General features: G+C 43.6%; 1 protein-coding gene across 1 annotated transcript; it reads left to right on the top strand.

Moving 5' to 3' along the window:
- Positions 1-675: 675 nt before the first annotated feature.
- Positions 676-26,393, top strand: CCNF (cyclin F). Its single transcript, XM_026680711.2, has 17 exons — positions 676-809; positions 4,695-4,849; positions 5,106-5,212; positions 6,455-6,522; positions 7,755-7,948; positions 9,124-9,174; positions 10,261-10,365; positions 10,483-10,560; positions 12,339-12,490; positions 13,327-13,491; positions 15,216-15,339; positions 16,391-16,571; positions 16,923-17,010; positions 19,506-19,605; positions 20,143-20,267; positions 22,072-22,241; positions 23,984-26,393. Exons 1-17 carry the CDS (start codon positions 797-799, stop codon positions 24,406-24,408), a joined length of 2,301 nt encoding a protein of 766 aa, XP_026536496.2. The 5' UTR covers positions 676-796; the 3' UTR covers positions 24,409-26,393.
- The last annotated feature ends 1,416 nt before the right edge of the window (positions 26,394-27,809 follow it).

Below are 27,809 nucleotides of genomic sequence, written 5' to 3'. Positions count from 1 at the left end.
TAATTATAATAATAGAACTGAATCACAAATGCACTGTTTGTTTAGATTTTTTTGCTATTGTTCTCTGCTTTTGCATTGTTTATTTGACTCTTTTTTGGGGGGGCAATATATATTTATATTTTAATTTAAATTTACATGTTGCCCCCCTCTCTTAAGAGGCGGGTTACATTGTGTGGATAACCTTTAAAAGAAAAAAAAGAATGAAGAAGTCTGGGCTAAAGCACCGGGTGCGAATCCAAGCTGGTACTCCCCCTCCCTCCAGGGGCATGGCAACGGGGATCGGGAAACCCATCCTGCGTTTCTTTCCATGGGACCCACGAGACTACACCGCTAAACTTCCCCGGGCGGCTTCCGCGCCTGCGCTTTAACGCCGCCGCTCCCCGCGCGCGCGCGCGGGATTCGAATCCTTCTCCTTTTCCCCAGGGCGAGGGAGCTTTTTTTTTTTCCCCGCTCGTCCCGCCCTTCGCCCCGCCCTCCGTCCAATCCGCGGCTCTTGCTAGGTTTAAAAAAGAGAGAGCGCGAGGTGACCGGCTCTTAAAAAAAAAAAAAAAAAAAAGGGGACGTGGTTCTAACTCGGCCCGCCCACTCTCAAGCGATTGGCTAGTTCGCGAGCCTCCGAAGGGCGGGGCTAAAGGTTTTAGAGCGGTAGGCAGCTTTAGTAAAGGGGGAGGAGCCTTCGCTGGGCTCCGCCCCCCGGCAGGCTCGGCGCTCACTGCGAACTAGCTTCTTGGCGCCGCGTCGGCCGTTCTGCGAGCGCTGCTCGGGGAGGCGAGAGTTCACCGGCCGGCTGGCAAGGATGAAAGCGGGCGGTGAGCGGTCTCCGCGGGTTCCCTGTTTGCAAAAGCCTGGGAGTTGCCCGTAGAGCTTGGGGAGAGGATGTACCCTTTACTAAACCTTTACTTTGGGAGGGGGTGTCTTCATTTAAGGGGGGGTTTCAAGCTTTGCTCCCATTGCTGGAAGGTCCTAAACGGGAGTGACTCATCCCCACGACCGGGAGTTGCTCGTTAAGCTTGGGGAGGGGATGTACCCCATATTAAACCTTTATTTTGGGGGGTTCTTCATTGAAGGGGAAGGGGTTCAAGCTTTGCTCACGCTGCTGGGATGTTCTACACGGGAGTGACTCATTCCCACGACCGTTCATCCCCGGGGGACCGGTGGTTTAGCCCCATTCCACCCTGCTTTTTTTTTGGAGAGGGGAGCCCCGCCTGGGTACGCGGGGGATGCAAGGCAGGGGGTTGGACTAGATGACCTCCAAGGTCCCTTCCAACTCATCTGTTAATCCATCACTTTATCCCCTCCTCCCTCAAATGGGTGCACCGTCTTCCCTCTTCCTTTTTTTTTGTTTGTTTGTTATATACCCCCGTGCAATCGTCGGAAAGCCTAATCCGGGCACGGGAGGGTAACGTGGGAACGGAGCCCCAAAGCTAGGTCGCAAGGCAAAACCGGGCTGGGAGAAATGGGATTCTGCTAGGAAAGGGTCCTCCTTTTTATCCCCCCAATGTCGATGGAGACCCTTTGGATTCTCCAGCAGCCCGTCAACTGGACAAACCCGCCGTCCCGAGGCAGAGGCGCCACCGGATGTCTTTGCAAAAAAACTTGGTTTAAAGTTGAGCTTCTCGTGGCTTGTTAGAACTTTTCCAACTTGGGCTAGCTTGTTTTTAAACCCACTTTTTTCTTTTGATAATAGTTTAGCCACCTTGCTTTTTTAATTTTATATATATATAGGAATATATATATTATATATATAATTTTTTAAAACCTCAACGGGGAGGACGTCCGTAGTTTTGGGCGGGTCGATTTAAAAAGTGAGCCGAGCCTATAAGAAGATCAGAGCTGGCTTGTCAGCGGTAGGGGATTGGCTTAAAGCTTCTGCATGGGCTCCATAAGACCATAATACAAGATTTTTCTTTTTTACAATAGGAATTGCCTTTGGGGTATATATATATATATTTTCCTCCCCCCTTGTACCAAAAAGACAGGTAGCTCATAAGTCCAGGTTTTTCATGGATTCAGAGCAAAATTTGATATGGGGAAAAACGATTCAAAGTCTTTGAAAGGAACATAGTTATCTTTTTTTTTTTTTCATGTATGGTAAAACCAGAACTCACTTTGATTAGAAGTTTTCAAAGAAAGAAATACAATTGTGTCTATTTTAAAACAACTTCCAGCTTTTAAAAGAGTCTTAACTGCTGGCTTCAAAGCTGTGCCATGAGGTTTCACCCAGTAGAATTTTGCTTTTTTTCTCTCTTTTTGTAAAGAGAAATGGATTTTGGGAGGAAAGAATAAATAGATTTCCTTGTTTTGACTTTCCTAAACATGTTTGAATCCAAGCATTCCCCCCCACCCCCCCAAGATGAGTTACTCTAATGCAATCTGAATAGACGCACACCTCAGATATATTGTGGGTTTAATTCCACAATTAAATTCTACCCCAATAAAGTTTAATTCTACCCCAATAAAGAGAATATAGAGTCACATGATTTTTTTTTGTTTCCCTGTGAGTATAAAACTTCTGTTTACACTATAATCTATTAAAGTGTGCAATGGCATCACGTCTTGAGGAAAAAGTCAATGTACAGGCCTTAATTAAAAATCCTTTTCTTGCTTTAAAATATTAATTTTAAAGTTATTTAAAATTAGTTAGCTACTACTAAATAATAGTAAATACTAATTACTAAATATAGGTGGTCCTTGACTTGCAATCACAATGGAGCCCAACGTTTCTGCTGGTGAGACAGTTAAGTGATTTTTGCCCCCATTTTACGACTTGTCTTGCCACCGTTCTTAAATGAATCGCTGCAGTTAGTTACGCAGTTGTTAAGTGAATCCGGCTTCCCTGTTGACTTTGCTTGTCAGGAGGTCACAAAAAGTGATCCCGTGACCGCAGGAGACACTGTAGTGGTCATAAATACGAGTCACTTGCCAAGCATCTGGATTTTGATCACATGACCGTGGAGATATGCTTGCAATGGTCATAACTAACTTTTTTCAGTACTGTTTTAACTCTGGTAACTAAAGGAAGTACTGAGCCATGGTGGCGCAGTAGTTAGAATGCAGTATTGCAGGCTAATTCTGCCGACTGTCAGCAGTTCGAATCTCAACAGGCTCAAGGTTGACTCAAACTTTCCTTTCGTGGTCGGTAAAACGAAGACCCAAATTATTGAGGGCAAGATGCTAGCTCTAAACCGCTTGGAGAGGGATATAAAGCACCGTGAAGCGGTATATAAGTCTAAGTGCTATTGCTATTGTAAGTCAAGCTCTACCTGTATGTAATTCTTATTAAAATGGATCCAAAAGGCACCAGGCTGGAAAGCGGGAGATCTTGAGTTCAAGTCCTGCCTTAAGCATGAAAACTGGCTGGCTGGCTGTGGGCCAGTCAGTGTCTTCTCAGCCCAGCTCACATTACAGAGTTGTTCTGGGGGAAATAGGAAGAGGAAGGGACGTTATGTATGTTTGCTGACTTTTGAGTTATTGTAAAAAAAAAAATAGCAAAGGCAGGAATACAAATGAATAAAATTGCCAACTTTGCCCATTTTAAAATGAGCTGAAATGTGGCGATCCTCTTTAGCAACAATTTGCTATTGCACAATCTGGGGAGATCCCATAATTAGCAAAAAGTAGCTTTTCAACAATGGTTTAAGGAGTCTTATGACATCGCCATGTCTCCTGCAGCTTCCTGGAGTCTTGCTAAAATTCCGAGACAGATCATTTTACAAAGGGTGGGTCAGGTTTGCTAGATAGCTTCTAGCCTAAGAGATCTAGGTGATCCTGCATGAGCCGGGAAAGAATTTGAAAGGATAGGATTCCCAGTTTATAAATCCTGACATATGTTAATGTTTCCATCAGTCAAAGAAATGGGTCAAACGTTTGCATCTTTGCTCAAAAGAAAAGTCACACTGAATTTTGTAGAGCTTTCTTTAAAATAAACAAGCACAGGATTTTTATGAGAGTAGGTCTGTTGTGGGAATTGGTGTAGTTTCTAGAAGAAACTCAAGACCTGGCGATGTCATTTGGCTTGGGAGTTCTACTGCTTCCACATCGGTTCCTATCGGAGAAGAGCAGGCAGAGCTGTGGACGGAGTTAAGCAAGTCATTAGCCAAGAGTCATTATGTAGCCACAAACGTTCCGACTCCCAAATTCCGTTGACCCTCATCTGGCACCAATTTAATATTAAACTTCAGTGGACTAGTTTCTTGTTTTCGCCCTTGAGCAATAAATCTTCTCAACTGCACCTTAGATGGCCCTGATTCTTTCATAGTTCCTCTCATTTTATGGCACTGATGTCAGGATTTCCAGCAGTTACCCCCATTTAAATCATGACTCTCGAGCCAAACTTCCAAAACTTAAAAAGGACTTATTAGGAGTTAAATTGTCCGGCACTGCCTGGGTGTAGCCCAACTCTGAGACACATCATTCATTGTCACCCTTGACCCTGGTTTTCCCCCACCCCCTGGGTGTATCCTAATTCATATTCTCCAATGGGACACATCCATAGCCAAGAGCCATCAATCATGCTCTCCAGTTAGAATTTTGCACGGCAGAAACTTCAGTCACCTAGTTACTATCTCTGAAAACATTGATGGAATGCACTTTCGGTTTGCAAGCTGCTGCACTGCTCCCCCCCTCCCTTTCTGTTGGCAACTCTAAAAAGACCATGGAAATACTTTATGAGTTGACAACTGGCTTTTTTGCAGTTACCCACTGCCGATGTTCCCGGTGCTTCTCGGTCCCTTCCAAGAGAAGGGTGAAGAAGAGACCCCGTATCCTGACCCTGCTGTCCCTTCCAGAAGATATTCTCTTCCACGTTCTCAAAGGTCTTCCAATAGAAGACATCCTTTCCCTCCGAGCTGTAAGTCCAAAGCTTGTTTATTTTTATTTTGCACTTTCCACATAAGGTGTTCTTGCGGAATAGTTAGTCCTACATTAGGACCCGCCATTGAGGCCAAAATGGTTGCTTGCGCCAACAATCCATTGATGCAAACAGAAGAACTTGTCCTTCCAGTCTCGCAGAATTGTTTTCCAGGGTATTCCACCTGGCTGAATGTTAATTGCCCTTAACTGAGGATTCCTTGGCTATTATGGTCTGCTTCTTCGCTCTCTTCCAGGTGCATTCTCATCTTAAGTATCTTATAGATAACCACACCTGCATTTGGGCCTGTGCAAGCTTTCAGGAACAGTGGCCGTCTCCGAGAAACTTGAATATTTTTGAAAGGTAACTTTTTAAATACTTTTTCTCAACCAACCCTAAAACCCGACTTTTTATTCAATATATCACTATCCTGAGAAGACATATTCTTGGTCAGCATTGCTGTTTTCTGTTTATTTATTCTGAAACTTGCCCAAGTCCCAAACTCATTCAATTTCCTCATCTTGTATTCTATATTAGTCAATGCTTCTTTTTCGTTTTTTTGTTTTCTTATCTTTCCTCACTTCTCCTTTCCCTCCCCGCTGTTTCCCTTATTTACTTTGCATTTTGTATTTTATATTCCTTTACAACTCAATAGAAATGTTAACTTGAAAGGTAACTTCTTAGAACTTGGGAAATCATCAGCTATGTTGCGCTATGCAAGAAGAGTTATTAAGTGACCGATTGTAGAGGTTATCACAGTGGGCAGAACAGTGAGTTTTAGTGCAAAAAAGTCTTCAATCTTTCCAATTTTCACCATCTCCCAGGGTAACTGAGAGGTTCTCTCAGGGTACCTGCATAAACAGGGATGGAATCCAGATCACGTGAAGTGTTAATATCACTTTATAATGCCTTGGTAAGGCCACACTTGGAATTCTGCATTCAGTTTTGGTTGCCACGATGTAAAAAAAGAAGTTGAGACTCTAGAAAGAGTGCAGAGAAAAGCAACAAAGATGATTAGGGGACTGGAGACTAAACCATAGGAAGAACAGTTGCAGGAACTGGGTATGTCTAGTCTAATGAAAAGAAGGACTGGGGTGACATGATAGCAGTGTCCTAATATCTCAGGGGCTGCCCCAGAGAAGAGGGAGTCAAGCTATTCTCCAAAGCACCTGAAGGCAAGAGAAGAAGAAATGGGTGGAAACTAATCAAGGAGAGAAGCAACTTAGAACTAAGGAGAAATTTCCTGACAGCTAGAAAAATTAATCAGTGGAACAACTTGCCTCTAGAAGTTGTGAATGCTCCAACACTGGACGTTTTAAAGAAGAGATTGGACAACCATTTATCTGAAATGTTTTAGGGTTTCCTGCCTAAGCCAGGGGTTGGACTAGAAGACCTCTAAGGTCCCTTCCAACTCTGTTATTCTATTCTATTCTAACGATGGTTTCTTCGAGAGGGGATGTTGGGTGGCCTGCCAAATGCTAAGACAGTTAAGGGGAGAATAAAACCCGGATTTGTTTTACAACTTCCCTGTATTTTGCTGAGCTCTGAATTCCTGCAAATAATGAGTCTGCTTTTCGGTTTCCCGCCCCCTCTGTGTTTATTCAGGGCTGCGGAAAAGGGTAACTTTGAAGCTGCTGTTAAACTTGGAATAGCCTACCTCTACAATGAAGGGCGTAAGTGTGTGTGCGCACCTCACTTTGGAGACAGTTGTTCTGGCCCTGCCAGGTTCAGCCAGGCCCAGTGTTGCTTGACACAGGGACCGTGGTTGTGTCAAATAAGTCAACACGTAGATGTACACGTCTGAAAAAGAAGCCCCCTGTTCAATCACCATCCTTCCCTCCCTCTCCTTTCCTTCCTCTTCCTTGCTTTCCCTCCTTTCTGCTTCTTTCTCCTTCCTGTCTTTCCTTTTCTCCTTTCCTTCTTCCCTCCCTCCCTTTTCTTTCCTTCCATCCATCCTGGTTCTCAGCAAATCTTTTTTCCTCCCTTCCCTTTCCTTCCCTTCCCAGTTCTCATCAAATCCTTCCTTTCTTCCCTTCCTTCCATCCATCCATCCATCCATCATGGTTCTCACCAAATCTTTTTTTTCTCCTTCCTTCCTTCCTTCCTTCCTTCCTTCCTTCCTTCCTTCCTTCCTTCCTTCCTTCCTTCCTTCCTTCCTTCCTTCTTCCTTCCTTCCTTCCTTCCTTCTTTCCTTCCTTCCTTCTTTCCTTCCTTCCTTCCTTCCTTCCTTCCTTCCTTCCTTCCTTCCTTCCTTCCTTCCTTCCTTCCTTCCTTCCTTCCTTCCTTCCTTCCTTCCTTCCTTCCTTCCTTCCTTCCTTCCTTCCTTCCTTCCTTCCTTCCTTCCTTCCTTCCTTTCCTTCCTTCCTTCCTGGTTCTCACCAAATCTTTTTTCCTCCCTTCCCTTCCTGGTTCTCATCCAATCCTTTCCTTCCTTCCTTCCATCCATCGTAGTTCTCACCAAATCTTTCTTTTTCCTTCCTTCTTTCCTTCCTTCCTTCCATCCATCATAGTTCTCATCAAATCTTTCCTTCCTTCCTTCCTTCCTTCCTTCCTTCCTTCCTTCCTTCCTTCCTGGTTCTCACCAAATCTTTCTTTTTCCTCCTTTCCTTCCTGGTTCTCACCAAATCTTTCCTTCCTTCCTTCCTTCCTTCCTTCCTTCCTTCCTTCCTTCCTTCCTTCCTTCCTTCTTTCTTTCTGTTTCACCAGGGAAACCTGGAGAACGCCTGCCTTGCCAGACCTCCTGGGGTGGGCAGAAAACCCTGGGAACAGATGGGCCCTGCTTTACGGGGTCTCTTGCCCCTTACGCTACAGCAGAGCCACGAGCATGGAACTTAGCCGGTAGTTGAAATTTCATCCTGCCTCCAAGGTTCATCATCTCTTCTCTCTCTCTCTCTCTCTCTTTAAGCATCCGTTTCCGATGAAGGCCGTGCGGAAGTGAATGGGCTCAAGGCATCCCACTTTTTCAGCCTGGCCGAGTGCTTGAACGTCTCCACCGTGCCTTTTGTCTGGCTGTTCATACGGCCCCCCTGGTCTCTGGGCGGGAGCTGTTGCAAAGCCGTGGTCTACGAGAGCCTCCGAAGAGAGTGTCAGCAGCGAAACGTAAAGCACCCTTGGTCCCGTGTCTTTCGATCTTTGCTTTGCAGAGCCTGCGGTTGCCCAGATTCATCGTCTTTTAATGACCCCATAATCCCTTGCGGGGTGGGGTCTGGGCGACTGAATGGAGCTGAGTGTTTACTGGCTGGATGCCCTTCCTGTCGCCAGTGCGGAGTTATATTCAGCAGACATACTCAGCGTGCCCAGAGAGAGAAAATATCTGCCTCTACCTAGGATTGAACTCGCAGCCTCCTGATTTTGAGGCGAGAGCTCCATCTCTAGGCCACCGCACTCATCATGGTTGCCCAGAATGGGCCTAGTCATTTTTGCATTCAGGGAAGTTAACATGAATGTACCAGCCACACAGTGCAAATCCTGAAAAAAACCTTTGACTTGCTTTAATTTTCTAGTCCTTACTTATTTCAGGAGATAGACTGATAGATTTTTTTTGAGTGGTGTGGTGGCCTAGACATGGAGTTCTCGCCTCACAATCAGGAGGCTGTGAATTCGATCCTAGGTAGAGGCAGATATTTCTCTCTCTGGGCACACTGAGAATGAATGACAAAACTCCGCATTGGTGACAGGAAGGGCACCTGGCCAGTAAATACACAGCTCCATTCAGTTGTCCAGATTTCACTTCACAAGGGATTATGGGGTCGTTAAAAGAGGATGATGATGGACCGATAGATTTTTGCTATGCCAAAGGAGCTACGAGTATATTTTCTAAAGCTGATAAAACCATAATCTAAATCAGTGTCGGGCGCAAACAACCATGAAGAGTTCAATTTAGCTGGTTTATTGCTTAAGTCTATAAACGGGAATCTTCTCAGACTGACCAGGTAAGACTAGATAAGGTTCAGCGGCATTCGAGGGGAGTCAGGTTTCACTCTTGTGCCCACCTAGGGATTCCAGCCTAAGTCCCCATTTGACTCAACCAGTCTCTCTGCAATAATCAGGATTTTTAAATTTTTCAGGCCCCTGAACAGTGGCAACATATATATTGAACTATAATGGACCGGTTCGTTTACGTGACTGTTCTCAGATTAATTTGCCATAGTAATGAAAAAGAAACTATCTTTGCAAGTTGAAAAGAAAAAAAGCATAAGACAATTCTGAAAATGTTGATTTCTAGTTTCTTTTTATACTAAATGTGTCCTTCACCCACTTTGATCTTTCTGTAGACTCGAGGATCGATTTTGTACTGTTTGGCAAAAGTTTTGAGTCTTTTTGAGGTAAGGACCGTTTTATTGTCCACTCCGTCAGCATGTGTTGGACGTATCTTTTGAATTCTGATGCTCTGAACGATACTAACGAAACAAGTTGCCTCTTGGAAGCAACCATCATTGGGCAGCAAAGTTGGCCGTTGTGCGAAGCAGTTGCCAAGTTGAAAAATCACATGAATGTGACAGCTTTTGTTTTTCTTACTCCCCTGACCTTTCAGATGCATACTCCAGCATTGGGATAATTAACAGGAGAGTTAATATCTATTTACATTCATTGGAGAGGAAGGGATTGCAAGGAAGTAAACAAGCACACAGTGAGGAATACACATCCAAAGGAATGTGCTAGCACCAGCAGCTGTGAGCACACTATGCAAAACATTCCCCTTTGTGTACCTGCTTACTCTCTTGTAATCCCTTCCACTCTACGCTCTGCTGGGTGGGCTGGGGAAGATAAAAGAGGTTATGTTTTCAGCTTCATCATAATATCCTATATTCCTGTTCCCAAGATCCCTATAGATGACATTGTTTAATCAAAGGGGACCAGAATGTGTCAGCCTTCTACAATCAGATCCGCCAGACAGATTGTGACTGTTTTACGAGGCTGAGTTGCTGTGGTGTTTTTATTTTTGGGGTTTAATGGTCACATGGTGCTCAATGGCTAAGACGCTGAGCTTGTCGATCAGAAAGGTCGTCAGTTCGGCGGTTCGAATCTCTAGCGCCGCGTAACGGAGTGAGCTCCCGTTACTTGTCAGAAGCATGTTAAAAATGCAAGTAGAAAAATAGGGAGCCCTTTGGTGGGAAGGTCACAGCGTTCCGTGCACCTTCGGCGTTTAGTCCTGCCGGCCACATGACCACGGAGACGTCTTCGGACAACGCTGGCTCTTCTTTGGCTTTGTAACAGAAATGAGCACCGCCCCCTAGAGCCGGAAACTATTAGCACACATGTGTGAAGGGAACCTTTACTTTTGCCTGTATGAACTTGGCAGCTATATGTACCTTGAAATTTACAACAAAATAAAATCCAGGACTGCTGACACTTTTGCATCCAGGACTGTTAAAAGAGAATTGCATTTGTTTCCCCCTTTCTTTTATTAGGATGAAGAGAAGAGGAAAGAAGCCCTGGAGATGTTTGATAACTCTTCAAAGCAAGGCTGCTTGCACAGCTCTTACCTCTTGTGGGAAAATAATAAAAAAACCGCGGTGAGTTCACAATTTCTGGTTGTAAGAGGCTGCAACGCGAAGGGGCTTCCGGGAAGAGTTCCTCGGCCCCCTGTGAGGATAGAGAGAAGGTGTGATGACTTCCTTCCTTTCTTACAGATGTCAGATCCTGGTCGATACCTTCAGAGCCTCAGACAACTTAGGGACTACGCAGCCAAAGGGTCTTGGGAAGCTCAGGTATGGTCTTAGCTCCTGGATCTAAAGTTTCCCACTTTGTAAAGGTATGTGAGCATGGCTTTCGGGGGATGAAGAGGAGAGATGCTGTCCATGAAACAATCGGAGAAAAGAGGCAGAAGCCCCCCCAAATGGCTTTAGGGTAGAGGAAGAAACTTAGGAAGGACCTGCCCTAATTGCTCGAATGGTTAAACGTGACTTTGAGGGATGAGGGAAAGAGAAGTTGCCTAGGCAACAATCAGATAACAGAGGCAGGAGCCTTCAGTCACCCCCATGGGTGGAGGGAAAAAAAACTTGGGAAGTCTAAGCTGTTAAAAGTGACGGTGGGCATTTTGTACTTTCAGACTTGCAAGATTCTGTTCATGTAGCTTTACAGTTAAGTAGAATTAGCTTATCTGGTTGTGTTTCCTGTCTGGTTTAGCTGGCAAGGCTGACATTAATCTTGCACATCTGAAGGTACCAATCTCCCACCATCCCCTTTTAACAGCCTGATCCATTAGGGTGGATGCTCCTTAAATTTCTTTCTCTGAGTGTTAAGTCACCGAGGCTCCCCTCTATCAATCCCTAGGCCGCAGCTCTTTTCTACCAAGGCCAGGGGTCTTCCAACTTGACAGCTTTTAAGACTTGTGGACTTCAACTCCCAGAATTCCTCCTCCAGTCATGTTAGCTCAGGAATTCTGGGAGTTGAAGTCCGCAAGTCTTAAACTTGCCCAAGTTTGAAAACCCTTGATCGAAGCCATTCTCACATACCGTTGCAATTTGGATGGATGGGTTTTGCATGCTTCTGCACCTTCCTGGGTTTCTTCTAAACGGCAACGCTCTGCATGTATACTCAGTGCCGTTCCCAGACCAGAAATCTTTTCCTACCCTTATGGCTAAGAGCTTTTTGATCCACAAAGGTTGATGGACCTAGTCAATGAACAGGAATCACAAGCCGTTGGCTTGGCTTGGTCCCTGCTGCACGGCCGGGTTGGATTTCCCAAGAAAGGAAGTATATTGCTCACTGGTGAGTCCGCAACTGAGAGAAGAGCCAAAACACAGTTGCACTGCTTGGAATTTGGCCCCCAACAGCTGCAACTAGGTGCCAGACAGTGATGTCATCTCTAAATCTCCCCCCGGTGTTGAGGGTTCAGTCACCGAATAGCAATAGACTTATATACCGCTTCACAGTGCTTTCCACCCTTCTCTAAGCGTTTTACAGAGTCAGCCTCTTGCCCCCACCAACAATCTGGCTCCTCGTTTTACCCACCTTGGAAGGAGGGAAGGCTGAGTCAACCTTGAGCTGGTCAGGGTCGAACTGTAGAGTCAACCTGAAATACAGCGTTCTAACCACTATGCCACTGTGGCTCTTTTGAAGAGCAACTAATTTGAATATTTCTTGAAATCTTGGCATCCCCAGGGAAAAAAAGTCTTAACTGAACAGTGAGTCTTTCCTTTGTTGCCCATCACAGCTGAGCTTTGCATTGTTGTTTGGTTGTTAAGTTGTGCCTACTCTTCACAACTTGCATGGACCGTAGCATGCCAGGGCTTCCACTGTCTCAGCGGAGTTTGCCCAAATTCACGTTCCTTGCGTCAAGGACATCATCTCACCATCTCATCCTCTGCCACCCCCTTCTCCCTTCCTCCTTCCATCTTTCCCAACGTCAGGGTCTTTGCCAAGAAGTCCTCTCTTCTCATTAGGTGGCTGAAGTATTTGAGGTTCAGGTTCTGTCCTCCAGGGTTGATTCCCTTCAAGCTGAGCGCCGTTGTCTTACCTTGAGTTGCTTTTCTACCTTGTGCAGATCACTCTTGCCAAAGCTTGCGGGAACAGAAACCAACTGGGGCTGGAAAGCAAGATGTCCGTCGAGGCGGTCTCCCAGTTTTTCCAGGCCTCGGTTCCTCTGAGCAAGCAGAGCATTTTCACTGTCCAGAAGGGCATGAATGAGACAATGAGGTAAAGATGTCCATTCTGCTGTTTTTGTCATTTATTTATTCAATTTATATGCCATCCATCTCGCCACTGAGTGACCCTGGGCAGCTTAATTAGCTGGGCCAGCAGGAATAAAACCACTTTACAAAACGGAATTGTTTTTTAACTTGGAATTTTAATCTCTCATCGCGGGGGGCAGGAAAACACCATTTATTAATTGCTCCTGAAACAGTCTGGAGCTCAAAAGTCGGTTTTGAAAGGTTTGAGATGTCACCAAATTTAGCAGCCTCACCCGGCTTCTGTCAGTTTTTTAAAAAAACATTAGGCTGAATGTGGCTTGGGGTGGTGGTTTCAATTTGTATTCCTTAAAGCATCCTCAAACACCATGTGGCCACTCATCGTGCTAAAAACTTGCAAGAAATAGTCTTGCACTCCATCGCTAAATGGTGAAAATGCTTCAAGTATCAATTTGGATTTGCTAAAACTGATTTTTTTTTTGGGGAAATGGTTTAGAGTTTTATGACACAATAAAGTTAATGTGGATTTTTTAAAAAATCATTACGTACAAGTGCCATACAGGTAGACCTCGGTTACAACCATTTGTTTAGCTACTGACAACGATGAATTTCTTAGCATCTATTAAAAAGAAGGTGACAAGTAGCTAATTTTAGTTTCTTCAGTCATTCCTCTTTGTTTTTAAAATTCTGTTTATTTACTTTGGAAGAAATCTTAAAATATATATATATATTGTAAAAAGGAGAAGGACTGATGAAAGAGGCACTGTGGGATAATTGTTACTCATCTTGACAGCAAAGATGAATTTCTAATTGCTTTTGTTTTATTTTGTTTTATTCTTTTAGATACATTTTGGTTGATTGGCTGGTAGAAGTTGCCACCATGAAAGATTTCTCCAGCCTCTGCCTTCACATGACCATTGGCTGCGTGGATCGGTACTTGAAACTGAGACCCGTGCCCCGGGCTCGGCTGCAGCTTTTAGGAATTGCATGCATGGTTATTTGTACCCGGTAAGCCCTGCAGCTCTTGGAGGTGCTAGGGGTGGCTTGGTCTGGTTTTACCAATTCTTGTTTAAGGGGGATTGCAACGGTTTCTGAATGCTATGGTGCTAGAGGCCCTGTATTTTGCTGCATTGGTGGAAAACACGAGGACTCGGGAACAGAACAAAGCAGAACAGAGCAGAGAGTAGAATAGAATATGGAGTAGAATAGAATAGAATACAGAGTACAGTAGAGTAAAATATGGAATAGAATAGGATACAGAATAGAGTAGAATACGGAGTGGAATGGAATAGAATAGAATACGGAGTAGAATAGACTGTAGAGTAGAGTAGAATACGGAATAGAATAGAATAGAATAGAATTCTTTATTGGCCAAGTGTGATTAGACACACAAGGAATTTGTCTTGGTGCATAAGCTCTCTGTATGTAAAAGATATAAGTGATGATCATAGTCGTTATAAATACATTTCATCATGTGATTTACATTCATTATGTAATACAGATGGAGAGATGGAGAGGAGATGTAGGTAGTGGTCTCAAGGTTATCCCAAAGGTGCTTTTTCCAAAAAGCGACTGGAGAATTTAGAATAGAATAAGCGGGAAGGGACATTGGAGGTCTTATAGTCCAGCCCTTTGCTCAAGCAGGAGAACCTGTCCTATATCATTTTAGATAAGTGACTGTCTGGACTCTTCTTAAAAACAGCCAGTGATGGAGCGCTCACAATTTCTGGAGGCCTTTCCGTGTTTTCACTTCTCATCTAAGAAGCTTCTTCAGAACTGTTTTGAAGAAGCTCCTTGGATGAGAAGCAAAACATTTTCAAAGAAAAAACCAAGAAAATCCAGTTGCCTTTTGGAACAAGCACCTTTGGGACAAGATGGTATATGTGAAAGACCTTGGGGGACTGGAGAAAGATGCTGCCAAGAGAATAGTTAGATAAGAGACAACCTAACCCACAATTGTATGATGGGTGAGGTAAGAACTCAGAAGACACCCTCCCTAGTTTCTTGGGCTCCAAAGGAGATGGGAGGATTGTACTTTAAGACTTGCAAGGTCCTATCCATGTAAGGGACTCAGTGGCCTAGATGCTGAGCTTGTCGATCAGAAAGGTCTGCAGTTCGGCGGTTCGAATCCCTAGCACGGCGTAACGGAGTGAGCTCCCGTTACTTGTCCCAGCTTCTGCCAGCCTACTAGAAGTTCGAAAGCACATTAAAAAAGCAAATAGAAAATTAGGGACCACTTTGGTGGGAAGGTAACAGCGTTCTGTGCACCTTCGGCGTTTAACCATGCCGGCCACCTGACCACGGAGATGTAACGGAGATGAGCACCGCCCCCTAAAGCCGGAAACGACTAGCACGGATGTGCGAGGGGAACCTTTTCCTTTATCCATGTTAGTTTTGCAATAAAGTAGAATAAACTCATCTGCTTGTGATTCATAACTGATTTAGCCTGCGAGGCTGGCAGGAGGTATCCAAAAGATAATTGCTGTGTTTTGCTGCAAATTCAGGCACACTTCGAGGCCCTGTCAAATGCTGCTTGAGCACATACCCTGGAGTTAGTTCTGCTGAGATTTGTTTTTTTTTTTTTAATTCCTCTCAGCTTCTGCCCTTTAAAAAAATCACACGAAGCCTTGGTGATTTAGCTGCTTCTGGAAGGGGGATATTAGTAAGAAACGGGGCCTCCGCTGTTTCTCCCATGGTTTGGCCTTTTCATGCAAATCTCTCTTGCGTTGCAGCTTCGTGAGCAAAGAGATTCTGACGATTCGCGAAGCGGTTTGGTTAACAGACAACACGTACAAGTACGAAGACCTCGTGAGGATGATGGGGGAGGTCATCTCTGCCCTGGAAGGCAGGATAAAGGTAAACTTGTATGGAGAGGATGGGCTTGGCCTTAAGCATTGGGATTCTAAGTCGAGGGCTACCTGTTCAATTGTTCCTGATAGCAATGTTAGAAGTGATGTGCTTGGAGCATATTTTGGACAATGAATGTGATCACTTTATTGCTACATGAAAAAATATTGAACAAATCCCATTCCTTTGAATTTTCCCAATGCTGCTTGATTCTGCTGTGACTTTCTCAGCTAGATTCAAAATTTAAACCTTATGTTTTCCTCCTCCCTTCCATCCTCTATTCATTCCTTCCTGCTATCCATGTCCTTCTATCCCTCCCTCCCTTCTTTCCTCCCTCCCTCCCTCCCTCCCTCTATTCATCTCCTTCCTTCTATCTGTGTCCTATCCCTCCCTCCCCTCCTTCCTCCCTCCCTTCCTCTATTAATCTGCTTCTATCCCTTCCTTCCTTCCTCTATTCATCTCCTTCTATCCATGTCCTTCTTCTATCCCTCCCTCCCTCCCTCCCTTCCTTCCTTCATTCATTCATCTCCTTCCTTCTATCCCTCCCCTACTTCCTTCCTCCCTCCCTTCCTTTCTCTATTCTTCTTCCTTCTTTCCTTCCTTCCTGTAGTTTGATTTATAAGAAACTATGGAGATTCTCAGTCATCCAGGCCATGGTTTTCCCAAAGGAGCTTTTTTCAAGAGGCAACTGGACTTTCTGGTTTTTTTCCCGACGTTTCACTTCTCATCCGATGAGTGTCTTCCAAGAAAAAAATCAGAAAGTCCAGTTGCCTCTGAAAAAAAAAAAGCTCCTTTTGGGACAAATAACCCAGAAGCAGCCACAAACTGGTGTTCATGCGTTTTGACTTTGAAACATATCGCACAACAGTGGGCTAGAAATTTAAGAAGCTGGTAGGGACTGGAAGTCTTAAAAAGAACCAAATATATTTAAACATTTAAAATAAATATAACAGCTAAGCCTCAGAAGACGTCATCTGGAGACTTACCTTGCCCAGGTTAGGAACATGTTTGACTTCCTGTTTTCTTTTTCTTTTATATGTTAAAAAAAAAAACCCCACAGATTCCTACTATTGTTGACTATAAGGAAGTGCTACTGAATGTTGTCTCGCTGGAGAGAAGGACAGCATCCCTGTATAGCTTCATCTGTGAACTTTCCCTGCTAAACACCGGGCTTTGCTGCTACTCCCCAGCCCGTCTGTCTGCAGCAGCCTTGTTGTTAGCAAAAGTGTTGCACAGACAAGGTGAGTTCCAATTTGAACAAAGCTGGCAACTGACTCGTGTTTATGACGGTTGCATTGTCCCGGGGTTATGACATCACCTTTGGAGATCTCCCGACTTTCAATGGGGGAAGCCAGATTCGTTTTAACAACCCCGCAAGCCACTTAGCTTCAGGTCGTAAAATGGAGCACAGTTCACTTTAGGGCTGCCTCGCTTAGCGGCAGAAATGTGGAGCTCAATTGTGGTCACAGGTCGAGGGCTGCTTATCTTCCCGAGTTGAGATAAAAGTTAAGCTTAAGATGTGCAGAAGATTTTTTTAAAAAAATTAACAATATTGATATGGTTTCTTTTTTTTTCATTTGTCTTCTCTCCAGCTCATCCTTGGACTAGCCAGTTGACGGAAAATACAGGATTTTCTCTGGAAGAATTAGTTCCCTGTGTGCTGAGTCTCCACAAGAAATGGTAAGCCTTCGAAATACAAGGAGGAAGAGAAAAGGAAAGAAAATGGGGGCACTGACTTCCAACCCTTCCTAGCACAGTATAAGATACACACTCCAACCACAACTTTTTTGCTTTTACACATTTAATACATAACCAGCCATTTCTATAACACCAAATCTTTCTAATCAACAAAACCAAAATCAGAGTTTTAGTTTTTTTGTTTTTGTTTTTGCACAAGCACAAATTCTAGAAGCGATATCCAAAAATGAGAACGTATTTTCCTCTTTAAATAAAGTAATCCATTTAACCCTTCCTGCTTTATCTTCCTCGCTATGGAAATAGTATGGGTTTCTATCTGCCCTTCACAGTCTTTGTGCACTGTGACCATTTTTATTTACAAAATTTATTGTATTCTTTCAAATTCTTTGGCCTGACTGAAGGGGTGGAAAAACTTTTTTTCCTTTTCTTTAAGCCTTTCTTTTTTCACACATACCCTTTCCTCAAAATACTAAATATTTTTTTAAAAAAAAAACGCAAACAAAAAAGCACCTTTTCTTTTAAATCAAAACTTTTTCCCATTCCTTTTCTTCCTTTAATTTCATTCATATATATATATATATATATATTTGTTTTCTGAGGTTCTCGCGGGTATTTGTATGTGGATCTTTGGTTATTCGGGTTTTCTCCCGCGTAAGATTGGAAGTATCTAGCCTAGATACTTCCAATATTGTAGTTATACAATAAGAGTAAGTAATGGAAGTGTGTGTGTGTGGGGTGGGGTGGTTGTGGGGGGTTTTCGCGTAAGAAAAGGAAGTGTAACCTTTGGGCTAAAATAAAATGGAAGTTAAGAAAAGAAGTGGTAAACCTTTGGGCAGAGAGGAGATTTCACAAAACTGGAACTTCAGCGAGTAACGGGCGGGTTTTTCTGCCCATTGAGATAAATAACCAGACATGCCCTCTAAATCAAGCAAGAGCTGATCCCAATAGAGGAGGACGTTTGTAGCTCAGGGTTGAGGATGCTCTCTGAACTTGGTGATTTTCTCGCAGACGTTTCATGACCCAGCTAGGTAACATCATCAATGCTAGAAGGGAGGTGGATTTGCGGAAAGGAAGAGGACTGTGGGTCCTTGGTTCTCTGTGGGCTTGGTTGTATTTATGCAGACGTTTCATGACCCAACTAAGTAACGCCACCAGTGCTAGAAGGGAGTTGGGTTTATATGCTATAGTAGTGGCTTGATCTGTCAGGGTTGGTGGGAGACACAGAGGAAGCCACTAATATATAAAATGAGCAGACCCCACTCCCTTCTAGCACTGATCATGTTACCTAGTTTGGGTCATGAAACGTCTGCAAAAAAACAAGCAAGCTCAGAGACCATCAAGGACTCCCCTCAATAGCTAATGGTTTGTTTGTTTGTAAATTTTTTTAAAAAAAATTATTTAAAGTACATACAATTCATCTTCCATTTAATGGCGTTTCGTCTGGGTACAAATATCTTGTGCAATAACAAATAAATTTTACATCCGTGTTCGTTTCTTTGGTATTAATGCTCTATTCTTATCTTATTAATGTACATAATATCTCTATTACTATAACACTCCTCTTCTTAACATGTTTCCTACTATAAACCTATTGTCAGGGCTCCGATAGTTACCCCAATTTAAATCATGAGTCTCTAGCCAGATTTCCAAAGGCTTAAAGAAGATTTATTGGGAGTAAACATGCCAGCACTGCCTGGGTGTAGCCGACTCTGAGACACATCATTCATTGTCACCCTTGAGCCTGGTTTTTCCCCCACCCCCTGGGTGTATCCTAATTCATATTCTCCAATGGGACATCTCCATAGCCCGGAGTCATCAATCATGCTCTCCAGTTAGAATTTTGCATGGCAGAAAGTTTGGTCACCTAGTTACTGTTTGTGAAAAACTATTTATGGAATGTACTTTCAATTTCCAAGCTGCCGCGCTGCTCTTTCAAACCCCTTTCCCCCCTCTCCCTTTCTGTTGACAACTCTAAAAAGACCACAGAAATATTTTATGAGCTGACACCTATTTTCTATATTCCACTAATCTATTAGCTATTTCTGGCTTTCATATTTTTTAGTCTCTAGCCATCGATAAAATAGTTCCCATGTCTTACAACATTCAGTTTGCTCCTCTTTAATTGCAAGTGTTAAATCTTCATTTCTGCACATTCTAATGTGTTTCTAATCACATTTTCCTCAGCAGGCATCTCTTCGCTTTTCCAATTTTGAGCAAACACAATTCTAGCTCCAGTTAACACACGAATAATCAAATATACCCAAATATAATAGCTGATCTTGATGTGGGTTCCTCCTGTTGTCAGAACCACAAAGGGGACCGTATTGGGCAGAAAATGATCGCGCCATTACTTGGGAAGCTGTAGTCAAACTTAGCTAGAGATTCCAGGCCAGAGAAAATTAAGGTATTCTGATACTCGTGACTGTTTTGGAGATTCATGGAGATGATTCCCTGTTTTTTTTTCTTTTTCTTCCTAGCTTCCATGAAGATGCTCCCAAAGATTATAGGCAGGTTTCCCTGATTGCTGTGAAGCAACGGTTTGAGGATAAGCGCTACGAAGAAATTGGAAAAGAAGAGGTAAGCTAAATAAAGAATCGGGTAGGGATTTGTTTTTTTCCACTGTTTTAAACATTTCTTTAAAGATTGTCATCTTAATAATATATGTGATGACCCGAAGGGGCGTGGCACAAAGGCAACACAGTCAGATAATCAGTAGGAGTCCCTTTATAAACTCCCAACTTTGCTCCCCATGTCCTGGTTACCTTCTGGGCTGGAGAAAAACTCCCAGGAACAGCCTTTGGCTGCACAGAATCAAATCCAAAATGTGGTCAACAAAAACTGTAAATATAAGTCCAGTCAAGGCAAAATGAGGTAATTAGTCCGGCAGGGCACAGGTTCACCATCATGGAACTAGACTCTTGGCTTGAGCAATAAATCCGAATTGCAACTAAGGGTGATCCTGGTTCTTCGCATCTGACTAACGGAGCAGTTGAAGAATCAAGTGGGGTTTTTTTGGGGGTTGGTTGGTAGAAGAAACGGCCAAATATTTGGCAGTGAGCAGCTTGGATGCCAGGATGAATGCAGTATCCCACCTCCGTTGACCTGTTACTCTAGGTGATGAGCTACAGCCAGCTCTGCTCCCTGCTTGGAGTGAAACAGGAAGACCCGGAGCCTGGATCTTCGTACGTGAACTCGGTGGAGACCTTCCTCACTTCTCCATCCGGAAAACGTTCCAAAAGGCAAGTTCGATACTTGGGTTCCGGTTGAATTGGCAGGGAGAGGGACCCTGCAGGGACAAGGAGGATCATGATCTCCCAACTCCAAATGGGAGTGGTTGCTTTGGGCCAAGCTGGTGGTCCTTAGGAGGCCTCCAAGGAGGAGAAAGATTGGACTGTAGGAAAACCACAGCGTCAGGGCTCTGATAATTCACCCCCATTCAAATCATGAGTCTCTAGCCACATCCCTCAGAGTTAAAAAATAATAATAATTTATTAGGAATGAACATGTCGGTGTTTCCTGGGTGCAACCAACTCTGAGACATATCATTCATTTCACCCTTGACCGTGGTCTTCCCCCCACCTGGATGTATATTCTCCAATGGGACACTTCCATAGCCAAGAGTCATCAATCATGCTCTCCAGTAATACTTTTGTGCGCCAGAAGCTTTGGTTGCCTAGAACTTATCTATGAAGCATTTAAGGAATGCACTACTTCTCCCACTCCCTTTCTGCTGTCAACTCTAAAAGACCAGAGAAATATTTTTGAGTTGACACACAGCTTCTGTTGTCTATAGAGATTCTCAGTCATCCAGGTCATGGTCGCTCCAAAGGTGCCTCTTGAAAAAGCACCTAAGGGACACGGGTTCTATTGCTTCAAAAAAATGCGGAATGGCTTTGAAGACGGCAGAAGTCAATGGGCGGAACATTCATTGACATCTCCAAGCTTTTCGTAGAAGGAAGAAGGGGTAGCATTTGCAAGACTTCTTGACTTTGCAGGCCCCAAAACCAGTCGAACTTTTGATTTCCATCTCTGTGTAATAACGGGATTCTAAGTTCTGCTTCCAAATTTGTTTTTACAAGCATTTTTTGCTGTCATTCAGGATTACTCGCCTTCTCAAGGGAAAACCTAGTCCGTGTGGCCAATGGGGAGAGAGATACGGTTGGGGGAAATGTCTAGGTGACCTCATGGTTTCCCTTTCCCTTAGCATGTTTCCCAAAGCTTACAGTGGCGTAGTGCAGAGATTCCTTCCAGGTCTTTCCGACACCTGGATTTCCGTTTCAGATCTGGCTGACTTGGCTGTTTTCCTCTGCACAATGCGAATGAAATCATCTTCGATTCTATTGCAAGAAAAAGCATAAAAACTCTTTGTATGTGAACAGGCAGCTGTTCGTTCATCCCAATCTCCCTTCTCAGTAATTGCGCTGCTGCTTTTATGATGGGGAAAAGCACAGGCAGTTCTTTGCAGCTCAGGCTGATTAAGATAATTGCAGATAAATTGTATTTTTATAGTATTTTATTCCCTCTCTCTCTCTCCCTCCCTCCCTCTCTACTCTACTCTACTCTACTCTACTCTACTCTACTCTATCTATCTATCTATCTATCTATCTATCTATCTATCTATCAAGGGTCTTCAAACTTGGCAAGTTTAAGACTTGTGGACTTCAACTCCCAGAATTCCTGTGCTAACATGACTGGAGGAGGAATTCCGGGAGTTGAAGTCCACAAGTCTTAAAGCTGTCAAGTTTGAAGACCTTGCTATAGCCCCTAGATTGTTAAAAAAAAACAACAGGTTATATTCCAGGTCACAGGATGGGGTGGACATAAAAATAAATCACGATGGAGCTACAATCATGCTATGCAAGCCTCACCTCCTTTATACGTGCCTTTGCATGATCTGATTGCAATGGCCATCTTGACTGTTCTCATGTGTGCCTACAAGCACCAGGCCTCAACCACCCTTGTCCTATATCTGGAGGTGTAGAGTCTCATCCTTGGCTCAGGTCTTCTGACAAAGAGTCATTCATGGTGGTGTTCCCTTCACAGGAGAAGGGAAGACAGCATCCAGGAGGATCGGGGTAGCTTTGTCACCACTCCCACGGCTGAATTGTCCACTCAGGAAGAAAGTCTTCTGGATAATTTTCTGGATTGGAGCTTGGATGCTTGTTCGGGATATGAAGGAGATCAAGAAAGTGAAGGCGAGAAGGAGGGAGATGGTAAGGTCCCTGTTTCTCTATAATGTTTCAGGATGTCTGTTGGTCTTGCTCTTCTGTGTCTGGATTTTAATTTCATTATGCAGCTTGGATACAGCCGTCTCTGGATTAAGAACGATTCCATCTTCAATTCAAATTTCTACTTATGTCAGAACTCGTACTTACAAACGGGCTGCCTATTGCCAATAGTTCTCGACTTAATAATCCTTCGTTTAGCCATCATTCGTAATTATAACACCAAAGTGGGAACTAGTCCGTGCACTTAACAATCAATGCAGACCAGTGCTGTTGTAACTTTGAACGGTCGCTAAACGAATGCTTGTAAGTCAAGGACTATCTAACAAAATAGGGAAGTAAACCTTTGCTGAATTTTGTTGTTGGTTCATTTCAGGGAAATCCACTTGGCTAGTTTTAGATCACAAAAGCAAATTGTCCTGGCCTAATTTTGAATTCCTCAGCATGTGTTTGACTGGAACAGGAAAAGTAGCAGAACCTGGGGGTGGAGTCAAAAGGGGGTTCAGCCTAGAATCTTTACGTAGCCACAAGTGAACTAAGTCCAAATCTCCTTGAGTGCCATTGGCCCTTATCTTAACTCCAGTCAGATGCTAATCGTTCATTGAGAAGATTCCTTTGCAATAGGCATGTAGAGCAATAAATCAGTGTAATTGGACCTTCATGTGTAGACCTGGCCTTCTAGGTCCGATACTGATGGTTGTGGTTCACTGATAGTTGAGTCAGAGGAGATGGAGGGGGTCTCTGGGTTGCCATTGGGGCCTGCGGAAGGCTCTGAGGAGCAGGAGGTCTCAGAGCCAGATGCAGAGCAGGGCCCACCTACTCATGTTTAGGCGGAGAGGCAGCTGTTTCCTGGGCCTGAGCTGAGTGAGGGGGACGAATAGGTGGGGCCTGTCCCAGATGCGTGAATGTGTAGAGAAGTGCAGAAAGGAGAGCAATGTAGGACTGAGGGCCAGCTACCAGGAAAAGAAGGAGACTTAAGTCCCTCCCTGGCTGGGATATAAGGAGGAGGGATGTGGGAGGCGCAGTTGTCGGAGACAACCATTTATGTTCCGGAAGAATTCCCTCCGGCGGATTCCTTGTCTGGATTTCCTACTCGGGTTGGTCAGGACTCTTGGTGTTGGGATTGAAGTGTCGAGCCAAGCTTCAAAAGAATCCAAAAGATTTATTAGGAGCAACATGTCAGCATTGACCCATATGAAGCCAACTCTGACACATGTAATTTACAGTCACTTGTGACCCTGTTCCCCCCTCCCCTCTGGGTGTGTCAAAAAAATCAGATTCTCCAACGAAGCACACAGGGTGGGTGTCATCAATCGCATTCTCCAGTGAAGGGTTTTCGAGGGCAGAAGATCCGGTAGCCTAGGCTACAATTTTTGTAAGATAAGCATGGAATGTACTTCTGGTTTTAATTGCCATACTGCTCCTTCAGGTGTTTTTTTTTCCCCACCCCTGCTTATGGCAACTCGAAAACAGGCATAGGAATGCTTTACGAGTTGACATGAAGTATTCATTGATGCTCCCTGCGGAAAACTCAGAGACTGCTATGGCTTGCAAATCACCTAAGGATGTGTGCACCTGGAGCTTTGTCCGTGAATGCCGTGTATTCCTGCCTTTCTAAATAAAAAGGGATTTCTCCTCACGAGTAGGCTGTAGAGTGGGGCTCATGAAGGCTGGGTCAGAACACTGACCATCTTATTTTAAGAGTTTTCTTCTGTTTCCCTGTGGTATAGTTACAGCTCCTCCTGGAATTCTGGATGGAACTCTACCGCCTCAGGACCTGAAGAAGCCTTGCTGTTGCCAAGAATCCAGCGACGATGAGAGCCTTCCCCAAGGAGGATGTCGGTACATCTTCAAGGATTATGACCATCCCAACGAAGAGAGTGGGTTCACCATCACCCAAGCATCTCCTGGGGAAGCCAGCTCAGGCTATGCCTCTGTCAACGGCACCAGCCCTCCTACCGACGGCACATTTCTCAAATCCAGCTTGGGGCAACCCCTGAGGCTGTTGAAGGATAAAATCGTACAGCTGCCTTCGCGCTCAGAATCTTGTTTACATTCCGCCAACGGCCGGTCAAGCAGGAGACAAGCCAAGCGGAAGAATGTAATGCCATACAGTGAAGAAGAGAAGAACCACTTAGGTTTCTTAAGCCTTTGAAAGCCGGAGGTTGTTGAAGCTTGAACCTTAGACTAGGCTGTTTCTCAGAACGTCAGAATCCTTCAAAGCAAAGAGCTAAAATGAGAGGTTGTTGTACCAAGTATCTTGGATGTTGTGGGTCATCACTCTCTAGGCTTCCCATGGTAGTTCCTGACTCCCTTAACACAACGGTCAGCTTTTCTTGAGGTTGCCACCATCTCTACATCCCAACACGGTAGCCAAATCAAAGGTGGCGGTGCTAAGACATGCAACGCAGAGGTCCTATTTTACATGGAAGACCGGCCTATCCTCCAAGACCAAATCATAGTCTTTCCCAGGAGATGTTGGGTTTGCTTGTGGGACAGAGAAGGTTAACCAAGTCAATCTTGGTTCACCTTCCACATCGTACAGCTGAGTGCTTCACTCCGATCTAGCAATTCAGAAGCAATCCTCTGTGAATTTATTTCTTTTTCTCTTGCAACTTCTCCATGAAATGAAGGAGGTCAGATTAGACACACACACATACACACAAATCCTTGGCCATCCTTTGAAATGTAAACATCTCATTGATGGATCTTGAGAGGGTGTGGAGCAGTGTTTTCTTAGCAGCTTGGAACTGTCTGGTCTTATTTTGGGAAAGTGGGGATACTACCTCATTTAAACTCTTCGTTATCTCAAATTGCTTTTTCTAATGTGACCCCCTTTTTCCAAGTTGGTGAGCTACTCTCTTGAGGGCACAGAGATTAGGAAGGATGGTCTGGAGCAACATTTCTCAACCTCAGACATTTTAAAACGGGTGGACTTCAACTCCCAGAATGCTCCAGCAGGCTGGCTGGGGAGTTGTGGGAGTTGAAGTCCACCTGTTTTAAAATGGCTGACGTTGAGAAACACTGCCCTGTAACTGGATTCTGCCATTTGTTGGAGAACATACGGCCACTGTTTACCAATATTTTTTCTATACATGATGATGTTTCCTGTCTTTCTATTCAAAATGATCGACGCAATTTGTGGACTAGTGTCATAAAGTTATTTAGCAAATGCATCCTGTCCCCTTTTGTTATCCTCTTTTTTAACCTTTCCCAAATTTTCCTTTGTCATTGTGTTCTTTCTTTCTTTCTTTGCTTGCTCCTTAACTTTCTCTGATTTTACATGTTTCTTTCCTCCTAAAAATGCAAGTCCATGGCCACACAACTGTGATGACAACAGTGTTATGTGGAGCAAGGGGGAAGAAGGCTGTGTGACGTTTGTATGTTTGCTTATTCGTGTCAGAAGCATCACAATTAAAACAAGGTATACTATACAACAGGAAATTTAAAATATATTAAAAAACAAAATTAAAACATGTACAAATTAGACAAATCTTGCCCAGAAACTAGCAACATTGTGTTCTGTCACGTTGCCGTGAGGTCCTAAAGTATACACTGTTCAGGGCACAAATGGCAGGTAAACTTATGTGTTCGCATGTCATCACAATCGCAAAGAGCACAATCTTTGCGATTGTGAGCCCGTTGATGGAAATGATGCCCGCGTTGATCAATTTAATAGGGTAGAAATTTTGAAAAATAAAAAAAATCCATTATATGGAAGGTCCATTCTATGGAAGAGCCCACGGATTGTCAGATATGTAATATGGCATTTTAAATGGGTTTGAATGACCTTGAAGAAACTAACCAGTTTCTTTTTGGATTGAATGATCACTGAAAAACAACCACCTTTCCATCTTTATATGACCAGGAGACATTGAAATAATGGTTTTTGTTATTTGTTGTCATATTGTACAATCAGAGCCTGGAGAAAAAAAATGTATTTTTTTTTTCAATGAATTATGCCTCTATAAACTGTCTACCAAGATTTTTAAAAGGCTTGTGTTTTTGAAGACTGCATGAATTTGAGGAATATTGGACCTGGTCAATGAGGTTTTTTTTAAAAAAAGAAAAGATTAATGTTAATGAAAGTTCATGTTGGCTAGTGATTTTTTTTTATATATAAAAACTAACTTTGTATACAAATGCCTGAGTCTTTATGAAGCATCATTTTGAAGTGTTTCAATATCTTAACAGGGTGGGTGAATTATAATCACAAAAGTTGTTTTAGCCTTGAAACCTGGAGCCAGAAAGTTCAGGTCAAACTGGCATGCTTAACCATGCTCTGTGGTTCAATGAGTTTGCTCTGTAGAGTGCTCCACTTATGGCCACTTGCATTTATGACGGCCAGAGAATGGGTGCTTTACCTCCTTGTAAAGCCGACACACAACCTTCAGCCATTGTAAATGGTCTCACACACACACTCATCCCCATGATCACCAGATTGCACATTGGGTGCTTGGTAACTGGTAATCTTTATGACTGCTGCACTCTGCAATCGCGTGACTGATATTGCCACTTTCCAGCAAATCACAGTGTTCACTTAATGACTGCCCTGACAGAGCTAAAAACCACTTTCGGTTCCATGAGTGCCTCAACCAACAACTGGGGACTTGTTTTTCTGGTTGTAATTGTGATCATAAGTTGAGGGCTACTTGTATAATTTATCACTTACAGCTTTTATGTACACGGAGAGCTTATGCATCAAAGACAAATTCCTTATGTGTCAAGTCACCAGGCCAATAAAGAATTCTATTCTGTTCTATAAACCACATGGTTGGGTCCGTGCAAGATTAAACCACAACTAAGCAATTCTGTAATGGCTTGGTTGCAATAGGGTAATATGAATGGATGATGAGTAGTGCAGGTTCGGTAGGACATATAAAGCAACGTCTAGTATATATTGGCCTCTATATGACTTATTAGAGGGTTAGTGGGGAATATCGTACAATATAATGGACCATGATGGACATACAGCCTCCTGGGGGATTTCCTGAAGTATTTGCAATAACAAAGTCACAACCAAGGCATTGTATGTCCTTTATGGATTGCCTCCAAGCAAGATGGGTAACATGCAAATCTAATAAATGATGCATTCCTTGCTTTGTTTTCTTCAATTTTCTTTCAGTACCACAGAGTCACCAAAGTGTGTTGTGTACAATACTGTACAAAAAATCCATTACATTGAGCTATGGAGCCTGCAATACAATACCCATGCTGCACTGCCCCATTGGCTCATTGGGATAGTCCAGACCCCGAAGGGGAAAATAGAGCAATATGTTGAAAATACCGAATACGCTGTCTCTTGATGGTTCACGTCACACATTTCAACCTCCAAAGGAGGAAATACGGCAATACGGACCGAGTTTACCCCGAAATGGAAGCTTGTGTTGTGTTATGGCACATGCCGCCCCTGGTGGCTGATGGGTGTAACTGCACGTTCGATGGGGAATCTAAGGCAAACGCCTGTATTGTGGGCAAAATAGGATGAAACAATATGTACGTTCATCGCCTTGAGTTATTTATTTAAAAAAATAATAAGATTGGGATTAAAAATTA

This window comes from Notechis scutatus, chromosome 12, assembly GCF_049901735.1.
Source record: "Notechis scutatus isolate UNSWTSFEM ecotype Mainland chromosome 12, rNotScu1.2, whole genome shotgun sequence".
Classification (NCBI taxonomy): Eukaryota; Metazoa; Chordata; class Lepidosauria; order Squamata; family Elapidae; genus Notechis; species Notechis scutatus.
Note: the sequence above shows the minus strand (reverse complement) of the source record. Positions and strands in the feature narration are given on the sequence as shown.